At 42.6% G+C, this 18,709-nt stretch overlaps 2 protein-coding genes across 8 annotated transcripts in view; one reads left to right on the top strand and one right to left on the bottom strand.

Annotated features, from left to right (window-relative positions):
• ABITRAM (actin binding transcription modulator) overlaps positions 1–10,428 on the top strand; it is a 35,431-nt gene extending 25,003 nt beyond the window's left edge. The window contains exon 6 of the mRNA XM_038389748.2: positions 10,036–10,428. Within this exon, the coding sequence (XP_038245676.1) occupies positions 10,036–10,101 (66 nt within the window). The 3' untranslated portion in view covers positions 10,102–10,428. The remainder of the gene's footprint in view (positions 1–10,035) is intronic.
• The window catches only part of CTNNAL1 (catenin alpha like 1), a 148,118-nt gene that overhangs the window by 4,784 nt on the left and 124,625 nt on the right, over positions 1–18,709 (bottom strand). For all 7 annotated transcript variants that reach the window (XM_043508508.1, XM_038389740.2, XM_043508509.1 and 4 more), the window contains 4 exons: positions 5,222–5,272; positions 4,964–5,118; positions 1,685–1,733; positions 157–213 (listed from right to left, as the gene is read on the bottom strand). In XM_043508508.1, coding sequence (XP_043364443.1) covers positions 157–213; positions 1,685–1,733; positions 4,964–5,118; positions 5,222–5,272 — 312 coding nt within the window. The remainder of the gene's footprint in view (positions 1–156; positions 214–1,684; positions 1,734–4,963; positions 5,119–5,221; positions 5,273–18,709) is intronic.

Here is an 18,709-nt window from a genome sequence, read left to right as displayed (position 1 = left end):
TACATTTTAAGATGTTAAAACCATTCAGTGTTACAATCACAGAACATATATGTAAGTTACAAGGAAAACCAGTGACCCTAAGCTTCCAGGCAAACACAAGTGTAATAAAGTAGGGAAGTAAATAATTACTTGTACCATTTAGTAGTCATACATTACCTGATTAGAAAAGGCAGTGAGAACTGAAGCAAGCTTTATGCCCTCTGTAGCAAAAATCTGAAACAGAAAAAAGTTATTCAGAGTTGTTTGTTTATTTTGCAAATACATTGGATAATTCAAGAACAATAGACGAGTGGCTCTCAACTTTTCCAGGCTACTGTACCCCTTTCAGGAGTCTGATTTCTCTTGCATACCCCCAAGTTTCACCTCACTTAAAAACTACTTGCTTACAAAATCAGACACAAAAATACAAAAGTATCAGAGCACACTATTAATGAAAAAACACTTATTTTCAATAGAATTATAAAATAAATCAATTGGAATATAAATATTGTACTGACATTTCAGTGTACAGTATAGAGTACTATACACAAATCATTGTGTGAAATTTTAGTTTGTACTGACTTCGCTAGTGCTTTTTATGCAGCCTGTTGTAAAACTAGGCAAATATCTAGATGAGTTGATGTACCCGCAGGGGTACACATACACCTGGTTGAGAACCATTGCAACAAACTACTACTTTGTTGTAATACTAAGCAATGTGCTAGTAAATTAAAGACAGAAGAAAATATTTCTTTGCCATGCTCTGGAAACATTTAAAATTGTATACATCTGCCTGCATTTTTAGCAATTTTGAAATTACACGATACAGGACAAAATGACATTTTCTCAGATAAAAAAATTGCTTTCCCTGCAAAGATTCAGCTCATGGATGCAGAGTGATGAGGTTTCATTTTAACTCTGGTTCCCAAATTTTCTTTGTTGAAGTCCCTTGCAAGGATTTGGTAGATGGATGCCTCCTGGTGCTCCTTTGTTCCTATGTATTGCCCTAAGAGTTGCCACTACTACCCACTCATCCTCCATCTCCAAAATTCATTTTCTATCCCATGTCCTTTTATGCTATATTCTCTTGCATTCCTTCTTGTCTTTTCTATTATTTACTTTTTTTTGCTTTCCCCCTTCCTCCTGCTCAAAAGAAGGCTGCATGCTGCTCAGGGAAGGATAGAACATCAAATACAACTGAGCTGAGTGGCCCACAGCAGAGAAATCTATGCCCAAGCCTGCAGAAAGCGAAGGGGCCTTTTAAGGAGCCACCATAGCAGCAACACACATTTGGTCCGTGAGCGTATGTAGGATCTGGGTCGTACAGTCTTCCCCATGCTTCCTTGGGATTAATCTGGTATCTCAGACTATTAAGAGTCAATAAACGAGTCCTTTCGCAAACTGATTTATACAGAAATTTTACACCTTTCTCAAACTAATATCCAAATTATAGAACGTCAAAGCTTGATGAACACTGTCTTAATATTTTAATAATAGCCCCTCAAACTAATTCCTGGAATGCAGGTATGCTGACTTTCAGGAAAAATACCACCTTAGTTATGGGGTATCTGGGAATTTTTAATGCTAAGGACCTCAACTGCAGAACTTTAAATTGCTCTGTAATTCAGATACAAGAACACCACAAACTGGCCATTAACAGCATCTTAGACGGTTTACTGATCCCTGTTTTTTCAATATAAATTACCTCTGCTTGGTGAAATAAATCATGGGTAGTCTTCAGCAGCCCTTCTCCTCTGAAAGAGACAACAGAATTAATACCATGTACAGCTGGTGATTGCTTAGTCTGTTCCCTTGTTTTTTACATAATATGGTTTACATGCTTTTTCTCCTCCTAGAACTTCACCAAATGTAGCCATTATATACAGCCAATCTTCTTATCTGAACAGAGGACTAGAAGGAACATCCAAGGTCGCAGAGTCTAGTCCCCTGCTATCAGAAGCAACCCCCATCATGTAATCCATTTCACAAATGATCCAGTTTCATCTTAAAACCAGTTCGGTTGTTTGTCCCCGCTACTCCTATTGCGAAGCTGTTCCAGAACCTCACTTCTCTAAGGGTCAGAAACATTCTTATTTCCAGCTCAAGTTTATTCACGAACAGTTTATATCTATTTTTTCTTGTGCCAACGTTGTTCTTTCGCTTTAAAAGCTCTTCACCCTTCCTGGTGTTTACCTCTCTGATGTATATCCCTCAGCATATAGCAGAAATTCTTGTTATAAATCCTTAAGTGCATGACCTCACACTTTGCGCTATTAAATCTCATCTCATTTCTATTACTCCAGTCCTCAAGGTCATCCTCTTCTTCCTGTGTAATATTCCAGTCCTCCTCTGTATTGATGATGCCTCTCAAATTTGTGTCATCAGATTTTGAGCACCCTCTTTTCTGTGCCAATGTCCCCAGAGCAAACCTTGAACTCCCCTAGTAACCTCCTTTCCAGATAGATAGTTCCAATTTCAGCACAACCTATTGACATTTCCCCTATAGCCAGTCAATCACACCCTTAATTCTTAAACTAATCCCTATTTTCTCCAGTTTAACTATTAATTTCCCCTGTGGTACTGTATCAAATGGTTGAGTGAGGTCCAGCTAGATTAGATCCAACATTTCTCTGGTCTAAAAAAAAAAATCCAACACAAAACACCAAAAATCAGTTCTTATTAAAACAAAAACAAAAAAACCTTATCATATTAGTCTTGCACAATTTACCTTTGGTAAGCCCATTTTCCATTTACCTCTGTGTCTTGTTCTGAGGTCTTACATACTATTGGGGTCAGATTAATGAGTCTGTAGTTGTCCGGATAACTTTTTCTCTTTCTTAAATATAGGTACTATGTCTGTTATTCTCCAGTCATATGGTTGGACAGATTAAAAATCCTTGTCACTGGACTTGCAATTTCATGTGTCAGTTCTTTTAGTATTCTGGAAGAGAAGTTATCACATCCCTCTACCCTGAATGCATTAAGCTCTTTGGGTTTTGCTTTCACAGGGGATGTAATAATTTCCATTTCTATACACCCCTTTCCCATTAGCTGTCATGATTTTGCCCTGTTATGGTAAGAGGCACTGGTCACTGCTCTGATCACAAACCTCAGACTGGGAACTTGTCAACACTACATAGCTTCTAGCGACAAGGCTCTTTTGCGGTACTTCCAGCCCGGAGAGCGCTCCTGCCGACAAAGCTGCATTTACACTGCTGCTTGCGCCGGCAAAACTTTTGTCTTTTGCAGGTTTTTTTTTCCTTTTCAAGTACCCACGAAAGACAAAGGTTTTGGTTACAACTGTGCAGTGTAGACATACCCTGGGTATGAACACGCCTTTCAAGTAATGTAACTGTTAGGTTGAGTTAATCAGAAGTCCCCTCCCACCTAAAACAAAAGGGGGTTATGTAGATGTAGGCGTGTGTGGGCAGACCACCCACCCACACACACAGAATAAACAGAACACAGAGAGAGGCAGATGCAAAAAGTAAGATAAGACAAACAGTTGCAGATTACAGTATGATCAGAGGAAAAAAGCTAGCAAGAGTACTTTTTTGTCTGGTGTTGACTAAAGAGGCCTGGTGCTGTAAACTAAGAAAAGCCGCCTGCATTCAGAGAAGCAGGACTTTGTACATTCCTTATAAACAAACAAGTTTTCATCAAAGAAAATACCAGACCATCAATTTCTAATACTAACTGGAACATCTCCAAGATCTCTGAAATTTGATTAGGCCCTCCGATAGTAAAGGGGCAATAGCCCCCAAGATCTGTATTGTAATCCTTACTGAAAATTAAAGCAAAGTATACATTTATTTTCATTATCCTTGATTTCTACCCCATCCTCACAGCATAGTGGCTGTACATCTTTTCTTGTTCTCTGTTTATTTATATAATTAAAGAATCTTTTACTATTTGTTTTAATTTCCTTTGTTTCAATTTGATTTGCTTCAAGTAAATATTCTATTATATAGATAAAACCTCCAATAATTAACATTAAAGTTACACATTTAAACAGTCAGGGAAAGCAAATATTAAAAGGTTCTTGAAATGTTAGCCTGCCCACACAGTACAAAATTTATATTTTCAATATCCTAACCAGTTGTCATTTTCTGTCAGTTATGACCTTTCAGATTTTTTCAGTCTAACTCCAATCTTTTTTTCCCACCCAAGTGGGGGGAGATGATTACATATAAAGTGATATTGAAATGTAAAATCTGTAGGGATTTTTCTGTCAGCTGTGTTTATTGGTGAGCAAAATGTATGTCATAAGATGCTGAAGTAGGAGTTTTTTCATTCTTCAATAATTTCAATAGTTGCAAGGGTTTTTCCTCATATTAAAAATCAAAATGAAAAACATCACATCTAGACAGACCTCTCAGTGCAAAATGAAATTTTTTCAGGAAGTTACAAACATTGGAATATGGGGTTATTATGAAAGCCCTGCTGCAACCTTAATTTCAGCTTTCAAGATTTTGAAGAACAGAATGTAGCTACTTTTTTTTTTATAAGTTAAAGAAGGATTAACCTTAATGTGACTTTTTTGCTTTTAAAAATTGTTACAAAAATTGCATTTCATTGAATTACATTGCAAAAACATAAGCACTGAAGTTTTCAAAGTTGATGAAGGGAGTGAGTCCCACAGTTACTGTTAGTCACACAACTCCCATTTGAAAGGCAAAGTCTCTTGGTCAGCTTTGAAAATTTCAGTGTATGTTTATTTAAAAAAAAAAAAAAACCTTTCACAGAAGGTCCTAAAAAGAGTTGCTTGCCAACACAATTATGTCCAGTACTTAGAAAAGCTTACCAAGCTGTTTACTGATGAAGTATTATACACTAGAATATAAAATCAGGAAGCATATGGATGAAACTCAATTATAGTTCCCTATAAAATGTTCTGCTTTCTCGATAAAGCCAAAAACTGTCTCTGGTTCCATAAGTCCTGCAAATACTTTTTTTCTTTTTAAACTGTATTCAGAGTAATTACCTGGTAAATAAGTACATGGAGTGGGCCATGCTGGATATACTTTGTCCATGGTGCACAATCTCATTCTCCTGGTCCTCCCATTTCTCAGTCTCAGAGTCTACATCAGAGGTGAGCAAATGCAGTTCTAATCCAAGTTTTCCAAGTTTTGCTTGTTCCTGTACATGATAAACTTATTGCATTTTTTCCACTCACTACATTCTTTATACAAATTAACAAATAATTAAAAGGTTCAATACTAAATAGAGGGAAGCATCTTACCTCAGTATCAAGTTTGACTGGCTTTAATGCTTTCAGATTTGCATTATGCTTCTGTTTCAAACAAAAAATAATTTGAAGAAAAAGATTTACAAAAGGTATAGGCAGTCAATTTAGTAACAAGTCACGGAGTAAAATATAAGATCATCTTTAAAAGTACTTTGCAGAATAGGATTTTAGTAATTAAGACAGAAGCCTACATGCTCCATATGAGAGATTTTTCAGTGTAAGGGTAGGAAACGGTTTCCTACTTGGGGTTTCTTCTGAAACATTCCTTGTGGACAGAGAGGGAGTGGGATTTATGTCCAAGGAAATGCCAGGAGGTCCTGCCCTTAGACTTCTGAAGATTCACCCAGACCTCATAGCCCCCCTCCTGCATGGCAGCATGACCCACTCAGAAGCCAAGTGGTCCTTGGGGATAGCTGCATCCTTTTTTTTTTTTTTTAAAATCACCTCTCGGGTGATTTTGAAGCTATAGAGAGGAGCTGCCTACTGGTTGACTCATCTTCAGCTCCTTGTCAGGTTTCCAAACTGAAAACCACATAAACCCAGGAGGGGCATGCTGCTTCCAGTGGCTGCTGCTCCATCTCCTGTGCCACTCAGATCCTTATTGACTGCTGTGGCTGGAGGCCAACGCAGGAACATTCAGTGGAGCTGCTGCTTTTCTCATTCCATGGAATTGCTCTCTTTTATAAAGCAGTGGTCTCAGCCTTTCCAGACTAACTGTGCCTCTTTCAGGAGCCTGAAGCCCAAACCCCACCACCTGAGGCTGAGGCATGGAACTTAGCTTTGTGGGGCCTCCTGTGGCATGGGGACCCAGGCAATTGCCCTGCTTGCCACCCCCGACACTGGGCCTGCACTTGCGACCCCCCAAACCCATCCTGCATCCATCAGGTTGAGAAATACTGATCTAGATGAGTTGATGTACCCACTGGCAGACCTCTGTGTACCCCCAAGGGTAGGTGTATCCCTAGTTGAGAACCACTATTGTAAAGCATCTAGGCACAATGCAGCCTCAATCCTGCCTGAGGTTTCTAGGCACTAATGGAATACTATTACTGATCTCCTGCCACAATTTGCCACTCGCTGTTATTTAACTTGCACGGAAGTTCCTGCGAAAGTTCCCAAAGGCTTATTATAAACTTTATGAACGTCTATCCAAAACACACTTTCAGGGGTTTTAGTTATAAAGAACTGATCTAATTCTGCAGATGTACTAGAAATGGGGGGGGGGGGAATTGCACTGGCACCAAACGATCCACCAAAGAATTTACAAATTCATAGTACTGAATGTCATTTAAGTTTGTTTCATGTAATATATTTTATATGTACAGTGGATTCTGCTTCTTATCAACCTCTTGGTTCGCAGCAAAAAGTTGCCATTATCTGGAAGTTGCCAATAAGCAGCAGGCACGCTTATGATGCTGCAGCGAGGGAATACGTTTTAACTGTGCCCTTTAACCATGTTACTGCTTTGCTGTGTCCAAGGTTGTAGCACAGTTCAAAAACACAGATCACACACAGTTAAGTATTACCTATATTAAAGACAGAACCACGTTTTAATTCTAAAAGGGACCATAGTTGTGCAACTGAATTCTTACCTGACATGGTTATGGTAGTATAGAGATCCCTTACTGTATGAGGTATTTATGGCACTATGTAACAGAATAGCCTGCCTTCTCCCAATAAAGATATGTTATCTTAAAGACAATTGACACAAATGTGCAAATAGGAGAATAATACATTAAATAGCAATTCTCAATTACAAATGACTTTAATTTCATGTTACTGTTCCTCATTGGGGATTTTGCTGGCTTCAGTTACCTTGCTGAAGTACCACCTTTGGGGACCCAGCCCATCATCCAAGGATGAGCACATAGAGATCTGCATATCTATATCAAGCACACACAAAAGCATTCATGCATTTTTGTAGATTTGGGCCCCAATCCATAAGTACAGAAAAGAAAAACTATCTTCATAAGATAATAGCAGAGTGATGTGGTTTTAGTGTCAGTTTCAGAAAAGTTGCTCAACACTGATTTCTTCCTCTACAGCAGTGGGCAACCCGTGGCCCACGGGCTGCACACGGCCCATCAGGGTAATCTGCTGGTGGGCCGTAGGACAGTTTATTTACATTGACCGTCCAGAGGCACGACTGCCCACACTCCCAGTGGCCATAGTTCATTGTTCCCGGCCAATGGGAGCTGTGGGAAGCGGTGGCCAGCATGTCCCTACTTTGGTTTTATCCTTTATCAGGGCAGAAACATCAAAATCTCAGAATTCTTCATGAAGTGAAATACTCCAAAAGTATTGTTTCAACTTCATTGTTCTGATTTATTTTTATTTGTCATGTATCTAAAAGTTTAAATGTTTTGACTTTTATATTACAATGAAAAAGATAACAAAAGAAAACGAAGTTAAAAATAGAGGTTACTTACCTGTAACTGGAACTTCTTCAAGATGTGTGGTCCCTAACTGTATTCCACATGCGAGTGCACATGCGCACCATACACCCCAGTCCAGAAAGTCTAACAAGCAGTTAGACCATTGGCCCTACTACTGTACTCAGTAGTCCTCCTCATGCTCCAGACCAAGCGTGTAAGAGGAAGTGCGGGCTGAAGCCTCTCCAGTTCCTCCTCCTATCATGAATCGAGGAGGCTCTGAAGCAGACGGAACTGAGGGTGGGGTAGTGGAGTACAGATAGGGACCACATATCTCGAAGAACTTCCAGTTACAGGTAAACAACCTCCATTTCTTCAAGTGCCGGTGCCTATGTATAGTCCACACAGGGGTGATTGACAAGTAGTGTTGAGACTGGGGGTGAAGGGTGTGTGTGAGAGGATACCTGAATTAGCTCAATGTTTTGTAAATAGAGCTCCAGGTAGCCACTCTGCATATGTCCAGAACTGGTATTTTCCGCAGGGATGCTGTACTGGCAGCTTATGCACTTGTGGAATGTGCTCTTAGCACATTTCCCTCTGCATGGGGTAATTCATAGCACATGATGATGTGACCAGAACTCAATTTAGAGATTCTCTGAGAGGATATAGCTTGTCCTAGAGTCCATTCCACTATAGCAAGAAATAGCCTAAATGATTTTCTGACAGGTGTGGTCCCCTGCAGGTAGAACGCTAAGGTGCATCTGAGGTTGAAGGAATGAAGTCACCTCTCCTTAGCAGAAGCATGGGGTTTCAGGAATAAAATATATAAGTGGATAGTTTGGTTGATGTGGATTTCAGAAAATAATCTTGAGGAAGAATTTAGGCTGTAGGCGAATGGAGAAAAACAGCATACGGTGGGTCTGCCAGAAGGGCTCCATCTCACTCACCCTTTTGGTTGAGGTAATAGCAACTAGAAATATGACTTTCATGGACAGGTGCGAGATGGAGCATGTTACCATGTGTTCAAATGGTGGCCTGGTGAGTGCTAACAGGATGAGGTTGAGGTCACATTCAGGTGTAGGTTTTACAACTGGCAGAAAGGTCTTACTAGGCCTTTCATGAACCTCAATGTCAGGAAGGCACCGACCGCTTCAAGATGGACCCATGGTGAGCTAATGGAAGGACTTGAATTTTTTAAAAACAGGAAATAATCTTAACTAGGATATTTGGAGAAGTTGGAAGAGGCTGTTTATTCTGAACCTAGGTACACAAGCGTCTCCTTTTAGCTAGGTAGCAAGTTCTAAGTCTTTCCTACTTAGAGTAAGAATAGCTTGGCTTGGCGCTGAGCAAGAGTGTTCTCGTTCTGATGCCTATCCAAAACACTAGGCCATGAGGTGGAGAGGGTATGGATTGGGGTGTCTGATTCTGCCCCCTTCCTGAATAAGGAGATCCAGGAAATAAGGAGATCCTGACAGGAGGATGGCTTGACATTCTCAGGAGCTACATGAACCGAAAGTATCTGGGTCAGTTGGGCATGAGAAGAATGACTCTGGCCCTGTCCTGAGGGATGTTTCTCAAGACGTGTGGTAACAGGGGAATGGGAGGAAAGGCATATCTGAGATTGTCTGTCCATGACAACAGGAGAGCATTGCCCTGGAAGCTGTGACCTATAGCTCCTCTGGAGAAGTACAAGTGAAGCTTCCTGTTCATTTGGGATGTGAAGAGACCCCATTGAAGTGTTCCCCACTAAGTAAATATCTAGCTCAGGATAGAGCGGAGCATCTCCCATGCATGGTCTGCAGAGAAGCGTCTGCTCAGGTTATCTGCTAGGAAGTTTTGGGCATTTGGAAGATCTGAGGCTGGAACAGTGATGTGGTTTGTGATGCACCAGTTCCAAAGCCTGACTGCTAGGAAAAGGGGAAGACATCTTGCTCTACCCAGTTTGTTTATGTGAAACCATGGTGATGTTGTCGGACATTACTTGGACATGAAGAGAATGAATGAGCGAGAGGAAAGCCCTGCATGCCAGGTAGACTGCTCTCAGTTCCAGTAAATGGATGTGCTGTGTGGCCTCCCAGGCGGTCCAGGTATCGGGTTCAACCTCCTGGTAAGAGAGATACTGACTATGATGGGAAAAGTCACTCTGGTGTTGATGTGATCCTAATTTGGTGAGTAGACTGACTAGAGCCAGGCCAATGGGCAGCGTAGAGAGTGAAGTCTGCTGAATGGTGTGTCATAAGTACAGGAGGCCATATGGCCCGGAAGAGAAAGGCACATCCTGACCATAGTCCTTGGTCTGAGTGTGCTATTAGGTTGCTCATTAACTAAAATCTTTCCATGGGGAGGAAAGCTCTTGTTGCAATGGAGTCCAGTGTCACTCTGATAAAGTTTATCATCTGTATGGGTGTTGAAACAGACTTTTCTTTGTTTAAACAGACACCCAGTGCTTCTAGAAGATGTAGAAAGAACGAAGATGCTGATCTGAACTCATGGCTGCAATGACTTACTACGAGCCAACTGCTGAGATATGGGAAAACTGTGCAACTCTGATATCTCATTTGGGCTGCCACCACAAAGAAGACCTCTGTAGATACTCTGGATGCTGTTGCTAGTCCAAAGGGAAGATCTCTGAACTGCAAATGTTCCTGACCCATTCGAAACCAAAAGGAACTTTCTGTGGGACAGATGGATATCTACATGGAAATAGGCATCCTTCATGTTGATTGCCACAAACCATATTCCCTCCTGTAGAGAGGGATTATTGATGCTAGTGTAACCATCTTAAATTTGGCTTTCGAATAAAGATGCTAAGTTGTTGAAGGTCCAGAATGTGTCTCCACCCTGTGTCTTTTTGAGGGACTAAAAAATAAAGGGTATAGAACCCTCTCCCTTGATACTGAGGTGGCACTTGTTCTATTACCTCTTGTAGGAGGAGACAGTCTGCCTCCAAACACCTCATGAAAATGGTCCGTGAAGGGGGACCAGGAAGGGTTTTGTGTGGGGGGGGGGAAACTAAACAGAGTATGCTTGATGGATAATTTCTAATACCCAACTATCAAGAGAGAGTCCCAATTTTGGGTGCAAAGTGAGAGGCAGCCCCCAAAGATAAGGAGGGGAGGGTTAGAAGGGGGTGGCATCAATAGGGGGGGTAGGTGGATCTTGACTAAAATATCAAAAGCATCCCTTAGTGGGTAGCTGGGAATGGTTAGAGGTTCCGGTAGTAGAGGGGGGCTGAAAAAACAGAGGCCCCTGAACCCTCTGCTTACACAGAGGTTTGGCTGGATGCTTGTGGCACAACATCTGTGGAGGGGGCAGCCTTGGCTTATACACCTGCCTTTGGTGTTTTCTCCTCTAGACCAGGGTGTAAATTCCCAAGAAGCACAAGAATTGATGTTGAGTCTTTCATCTGATTTTCTGCTAAATCAATCTGACTTGTCAAAAGGCAAGTCCTGCATGGTGTACTGGACCTTCCTGAGGAGTGAAGCCAAGACCCATGCCTCATGACTATACCAGTGGCCAAGCCTGTCGATGCAGTGTCCACAACAGCTTGAATTCCCTTCTTTGCCCTTCTATGAAAGACTGAAATTTGGCTCCATCCTCAAGGAAAACTTGTCCTTAAAGTTGGCCAGCTTGGAGTAATTGTTAAAATCATATTTTGCTAACAAGGCCCAACAGTTAGCAAAATGGAGTTGTAGGCTCGTAAAAGAAAAGTCCTTTCTTCCTCCAAGGTCCAACCTCTTTAAGCCCATGTCAGCTGGCGTGGTCTTGGGATGCTGCAGTCTCTCTCTCTGTGGCTGTATGTACAACCACTGCATTGTTGACAGGTGGAAGAAAAGAAATTCAGCCCCTTTGGCAGGGACAAAACAGTTTCTCAGCCTTCTTAGGCATGGGGGCACGAGGCTGCAGTGTGCCAAACCAATCTGGCTGGCTCCCGGATATCCTCATTAACTGGGAGTGCCACCTTTACAGCTGCAGAATATCTAGGAGCTAATGTTGGGAGTCCCTGACCTCCACCAGTGGTACCTGGAGGTCATTAGCTATCCCCTGCTGGAGCCCCTCATACTGCCCATGGTCATCCACTAGAGATGGTGAAGGTAGAGTGATAGCTTCATCCAGAAACAAGGACAAGATTCCTGTTGGCACTATCGGTTCCTGCAGACCCAGGTCAACGTCCGCCTCTTTGTACTCTTAGGAATCTGGTGGATGCCAGCTAGAAGAAGTGTAGTTGGATTGTGGACAGCTCTGGGACACCTACTATAGGGGTTCCGGGGCCCCAATAAGGCCAAATGGAAGGATCAACTGTGTATGTGTGTGTGTGTGTGTGTGGGGGAAGGGAGGAAACTACTCCATGGCATTGGGTAGCAATGGTCCCTGGGAAGTCTTATTTGGGAGGATAGCGTTCAGAGTTTAGATTCATAGATACTAAGGTCAGAAGGGACCATTCTGATCATCTAGTCCGACCTCCTGCACAGCGCAGGCCACAGAATCTCACCCACCCACTCCTATGAAAAACCTCACCTATGTCTGAGCTATTGAAGTCCTTAAATCGTGGTTTAAAGACTTCAAGGAGCAGAGAAGCCTCCCTCAAGTCAACCATGCCCCATGCTACAGAGGAAGGCGAAAAACCTCCAGGGCCTCTCCAACCTGCCCTGGAGGAAAATTCCTTCCCGACCCCAAATATGGCAATCAGCTAAACCCTGAGCATATGGGCAAGATTCACCAGGCACATACTACAGAAAATTCTTTCCTGGGTAACTCAGATCCCATCCATCTAATATCCCATCTCAGGGGATTAGTCCTATTTACCCTGAATATTTAAAGATCAATTAATTACCAAAATCCCATTATCCCATCATACCATCTCCTCCATAAACTTATCAAGTAGAATCTTAAAACCAGATAGATCTTTTGCCCCCCACTGCTTCCCTTGGAAGGCTATTCCAAAACTTCACTCCTCTGATGGTTAAAAACCTTCATCTGATTTCAAGTCTAAACTTCCTGGTGGCCAGTTTATACCCATTTGTTCTTGTGTGCACATTGGTGCTGAGCTTAAATAATTCCTCTCCCTCTCCTGTATTTATCCCTCTAATATATTTATAGAGAGCAATCATATCTCCCCTCCACCTTCTTTTAGTTAGGCTAAACAAGCCAAGCTCCTTAAGTCTCCTTTCATAAGACAAGTTTTCCATTCCTCGGATCATCCTAGCAGCCCTTCTCTGTACCTGCTCCAGTTTGAATTCATCCTTTTTAAACATGGGAGACCAGAACTGCACACAGTATTCTAGGTGAGGTCTCACCAGTGCCTTGTATAATGGTACTAAAACCTCCTTATCCCTACTGGAAATACCTCTCCTGATGCATCCCAAAACCACATTAGCTTTTTTCACAGCCATATCACATTGGCAACTCATAGTCATCCTATGATCAACCAATACTCCAAGGTCCTTCTCCTCTTCTGTTACTTCTAATTGATGCTTCCACAACTTATAACTAAAATTCTTGTTATTAATCCCTAAATGCATAACCTTACACTTCTCACTATTAAATTTCATCCTATTACTATTACTCCAGTTTACAAGATCATCCAGATTCTCCTATATAATATCCCGATCCTTCTCCAAATTGGCAACACCTCCCAGCTTTGTATCATCTGCAAACTTTATTAGCACACTCCCACTTTTTGTGCCAAGGTCAGAAATAAAAAGATTAAATAAGATTGGTCCCAAAACCGATCCCTGAGGAACTCCACTGGTAACCTCCCTCCAACCTGACAGTTCGCCTTTCAGTAGGACCCGTTGCAGTCTCCCCTTTAACCAAATCCTTATCCACCTTTTGATGTTCATATTGATCCCCATCTTCTCCAATTTAACTAATAATTCCCCATGTGGCACGGTATCAAATGCCTTACTGAAATCTAGGTAAATTAGATCCACTGCATTTCCTTTAACTAAAAAATCTGTTACTTTTTCAAAAAAGGAGATTAGGTTGGTTTGGCACGATCTACCTTTTGTAAAACCATGTTGTATTTTGTCCCATTTACCATTGACTTCAATGTCCTTAACTAATTTCTCCTTCAAATTTTTTTCCAGGACCTTGCATACTACAGATGTCAAACTAACTGGCCTGTAGTTACCCGGATCACTTTTTTTCCTTTCTTAAAAATAGGAACTATATTAGTAATTCTCCAATCATTCGGTACTACTCCTGAGTTTACAGATTCATTAAAAATTCTTGCTAATGGGCTTGCAATTTCAGGTGCCAATTCCTTTAATATTCTTGGATGAAGATTATCTGGGCCCCCCAATTTAGTCCCATTAAGCTGTTTCAGTTTCGCTTCTACCTCACATATGGTAATATCTACCTCCATATCCTCATTCCCATTTGTCATGCTACCATTATCCCTAATATCCTCTTTAGCCTTATTAAAGACTGAGGCAAAGTATTTGTTTAGATATTGGGCCATGCCTAGATTATCTTTAACCTCCACTCCATCCTCAGTGTTAAGCGGCCCCACTTCTTCTTTCTTAGTTTTCTTCTTATTTATATGGCTATAGAACCTTTTACTATTGGTTTTAATTCCCTTTGCAAGGTCCAACTCTACTCGACTTTTAGCCTGTCTCACTTTATCCCTACATGTTCTGACCTCAATTAGGTAGCTTTCCTTGCTGATCCCTTCCATCTTCCACTCCCTGTATGCTTTCTGCTTCTTCTTAATCACCTCTCTAAGATGCTTGCTCTACAACTCCTTCCTATGAATTTTTTTCCGTTTCTTGGGATACAGGCTACCGATAGCTTCTGCAGCTTTGATTTAAAGTAATCCCAGGCTTCCTCTACCTTTAGATCCATAAATTCTTCAGTCCAATCCACTTCCTTAACTAATTTCCTTAATTTTTGAAAGTCAGCCCTTTTGAAATCAAAAACCCTAGTTGCAGATTTATTTTTGTTAATCCTTCCATTTAGTTTGAATTGAATTAGCTCATGATCACTTGAGCCAAGATTATCCCCTACAACCATTTCTTCTATGAGGTCCTTGCTACTCACCAAAATTAAATCTAAATCGGCATCCCCTCTAGTTGGTTCAGCAACTACTTGATGAAGGAATCCATCAGCTATCGCATCTAGGAAAATCTGAGCCCTATTATTATTACTAGCACTGGTCCTCCAGTCTATATCTGGGAAGTTAAAGTCTCCCATTATCACGCAGTATTTATTAGTATTTACTTTATTAAAAACATTAAAAAGGGCTCTATCCATATCCAAATTAGATTCCGGAAGTCTGTAGCACACCCCAAGCACTATCGTAGGAGAGGCTTTACTAGTTTTCTTCCCCAATGTAATTTTTGCCCAGACGGACTCTGTCTTATCCATTGCATCGCTTCTTAATTCTTTACATTCTACCTCATCATTGATATACAATGCTACTCCACCACCTTTACCTTTGTTTCCGTCTTTCCTAAACAGCACATGCCCTTCAATACCTGTAGTCCAGTCATGACTACTATTCCACCATGTTTCTGTTATCCCTATAATATCTGGTTTCACTTCCTGCACCAGTAGCTCTAGTTGCTCCATTTTGTTACCTAGGCTCCTCGCATTGGTGTACAAACATCTTTATTTTTGCTGTTTGGCCTCGCTCACATTTTGTACCCTATTAGGCACAGTCATTCTACAGCCAGTATAACCTATTAGACTGGTATCCAGACCGCCCTCGCTCCTTATATACATTCTCCTACCCACGGCTGTATCCTTTCTTACTTCGTCTTCTTCCCTCTCAATGCTAAAATCTGGCGTGGAGATTACCTGGACATCTCCCAACCATCTCCCCCTAATTCCTAGTTTAAAGCTCTCTTTATCAGTTGTGCCAGCCTTGATCATAGAAGTCTATTTCCTTCCCTACTCAGATGAAGTCCATCCCGAGAGAACTGTCCTCTGTCTGTGAATGCCTCCCAGTGGCCATACATCCCAAAGCCCTCCTTATAGCACCACTGCCTAAGCCATCTGTTGACAGTCATAATCTTGTCACACCTTTGTTGCCCTTCTCTAGGAACAGGAAGGATCCCACTAAAGATCACCTGAGCCTCAATTTCCTTAAGCGTCTTCCCCAGCCTAGCATAGTCTCCCTTAATACTTTCTAGTGAGAATCTAGCCGTATCATTTGTTCCCACATGAAGGATAATTAGGGGATTCTTTCCCGCTCCCTTTAGGATCCTTTTCAACCTCAGGTCTACATCCCGTATCTTAGCACCCGGAAGACAGCACACCCTTCTATTCTCTGGATCAGCTCTAGTTACAGGCCTGTCTATTCTTCTCAATAAAGAGTCCCCGATCACATAGACCTGCCTTTTCCTGGTGACGGTGCTATTCTCCAGTCTCTCCCCTGTTCCCTCTGGCTGCAAGTTCTTTCCATTCCTATTTTCCCTTACAATCTTCTTCAACCCATCCTGTATCCTCCTGGGGCTCATATTTGGTGTAGTCTCCCTTGACTCTTCCCCTTTTCCTATAGGACTAGCCTCTCTTCTCTTCTTCCTTACCCTTCCACCTTCAACAAGTACCTGCTGAGCCCCTTCTTCATTTTCCAACTCTGCAAACCTGTTCCTAAGCTCTATTTCTCCTTCACTAGCCCGTCTTTTCCTCTGCCTGGTTCTTTTAGTCACATGCTTCCACTGACCACTTTCCTCACCCAGTCTCCCCTGAAAATTCCCCAGCCCTGCTTCCATCTGTGAGTCTGAGCTTTTCCCTTCAGATACCTCATATCTTTGCTCCATCATCTGCTCAAACCCCTTCCTAAACTCAACCAGACTTTCCACCTGCATCTCCAAACCTCAGATCTTTTCCTCCATCAGCTCTATCAGACGGCATTTCATGCAGAAAAAACTCTTACCGGTTCCCCCCTCCACGATCATGTACATACCACAGCTTCCACATCCAGTCATCCTCAATGTGTCTTCCACTACAGGAGTCACTCCCACAGCTGCCTCTGTATCTGTCATCGCCTTCCCACCTAAATCCTGTTAATCTGGGAAACACAAGCCACACCAAAAAGACCACTCCTCCCAGCAAAAGCAAACCCCAAACAAGCACCACAATACAAACTTCCACTCCAATTCCCCTGTTTACAGCTCTGTTTGCTAGCTCCTGGGCTGCTGCAGCTGTCTGTGCCGCTGCCTGACTGGCTGGCTACCTTTATAGGACCTCTAGTCATAAGCCCCCCCCCCCCCCCCCAAGCAGGGCTCAGCTGCTCTCCCAGCACAAAGCCCCTACACACACACAAATACTAAAAATAGAAAACCAAGTACAACTACCTTCTTCTCCAACAGAACTCCCACTCAAACTCCCCTGTTTACAGCTCTGGTTGCTAGCTCCTGTGCCGCTGCAGCTGTCTGTTTGACTGTTTACCAGGACTCAGCTCTCTATGAGGAGATGAACCAGCCAGGGTGTCCAACTCATCTGAATCTAAGTCCTCCTCTGCCTGCACTGCTTGGGCCAATGGTTATGGAAGGTGGATGCTCTTGCCCAGGGGCTGGAGAGGGGACTGTTCTTTGCCACACCAGAAGACTTAACTGCATCCGTGACGTGTGTGTCTCAGGACGACCAGGCATAGCATAGGTGTCCACGTGACCAGGTATTCAGGGCATTCTAATGGTCAGGATCGACAGTTCTGATACATTCCGGGAAGTTGTAGTTGGGCAGTCCTTGAAGGGCAGGCTGGTACCAAGGAACCATCAGGTCCAGCACTTCTGGATGGAGTCAACAAATGTCAGTCCTTGTGTTTTTGAACTGGTGCCACCAACGGTACTGACAGAACCTTTTCCTTGTGTGCTTTACCCTCCAGCCTGGGGATCTTTTGCGGTCATGGACCAACAGGATGGGCTCAGGGAGGAATCCCTTCTTTTATGGGCAGATTTGAATGAGGATCTGTCCTTCCAACCATGTGAGTGCTCCCTTATGGCAGAAGAGACCTTAGGGCTTCGCTGGTGTAGGCTCCATTCCCAAGTATGTGCTTGAAGGAGTGCTGCTTGTCTAATGGGGCCGATGTACAAGGTGGCATCCCTAGCCCAGATCAGAGTGAGGCCTCACAGACTTCTCCTTAAGGCCAATGGGGGCTGCAGGAAGCAGCGTGGGCCGAGGGACATACTGGCCGCCCTTCCTGCAGCCCCCATTGGCTTGGAGCAGCGAACCGTGGCCAGTGGAAGCTGCTATCGGCCGAACCTGCAGACGCAGCAGGCTAATGAACCAGCCCGCCAGGGGCTTTCCCTAAACAAGCGGCGGCTCTAGTTTGGGAACCACTGCCTTAAGGTGTTTCCTTAATCAAAGCTCATGAACTTGGAATATTTGTGGTGGAAACGAGTGACAAATGTCACACTTCACAGCAATACGCATCTCACCCAAGCTGTAGAGACAGCTTTGGTGATCATCGCTCAGAGAAGGAGCAAAGAAAGGAAACAATGTACTTGAATGCGGGGGCTCTTTGCATAGTCCCACACCAGGACGAGGAAATAACTATTTACACAAAAATTATTTATAAATTTATTTTCAGACTACTAAGGATAAAAGCAGGAAAAATCTGTGGACGCGGGGATTCCAACTCAGGCCATGCAGTGGTCAGAAGGAACTGGAGAGGCGTTGGCCCACATTGCCTCTTATGCCCTCAGTCTGAAGCATGAGGAGAACTACTGCATGCAGGCAGGCCAATGGACCCTGGTTAGAATTTCCTGACTCAGGCAGATGGTGTGCATGCGCGCACATGTGGAATACACACAGGGACCAGCACTTTAAGAACAACAAAATATCCAACTACTTCCCATGACAGTTTCAGTGTGTTCCCGTGAAACATTTTGTTTTTGTCAAATCAGCATTTTCCAACAGGAAACTGCTCTGTTGGAAAAGGTTTGACCAGGTCTACTTCAGCTATAAAAGAAAAGGAGTACTTGTGGCACCTTAGAGACTAACAAATTTATTTGAGCATGCTCAAATAATGCTCAATGCTTAAATAAATTTGTTAGTCTCTAAGGTGCCACAAGTACTCCTTTTCTTTTTTGCAAATACAGACTAATACGGCTGCTACTCTGAAACCTACTTCAGCGATGAATCTGTCCCAGTCTTTTGTGTC

This window comes from Dermochelys coriacea, chromosome 2 (assembly GCF_009764565.3).
Source record: "Dermochelys coriacea isolate rDerCor1 chromosome 2, rDerCor1.pri.v4, whole genome shotgun sequence".
In the NCBI taxonomy this organism is placed as follows: domain Eukaryota; kingdom Metazoa; phylum Chordata; order Testudines; family Dermochelyidae; genus Dermochelys; species Dermochelys coriacea.
Note: the sequence above shows the minus strand (reverse complement) of the source record. Positions and strands in the feature narration are given on the sequence as shown.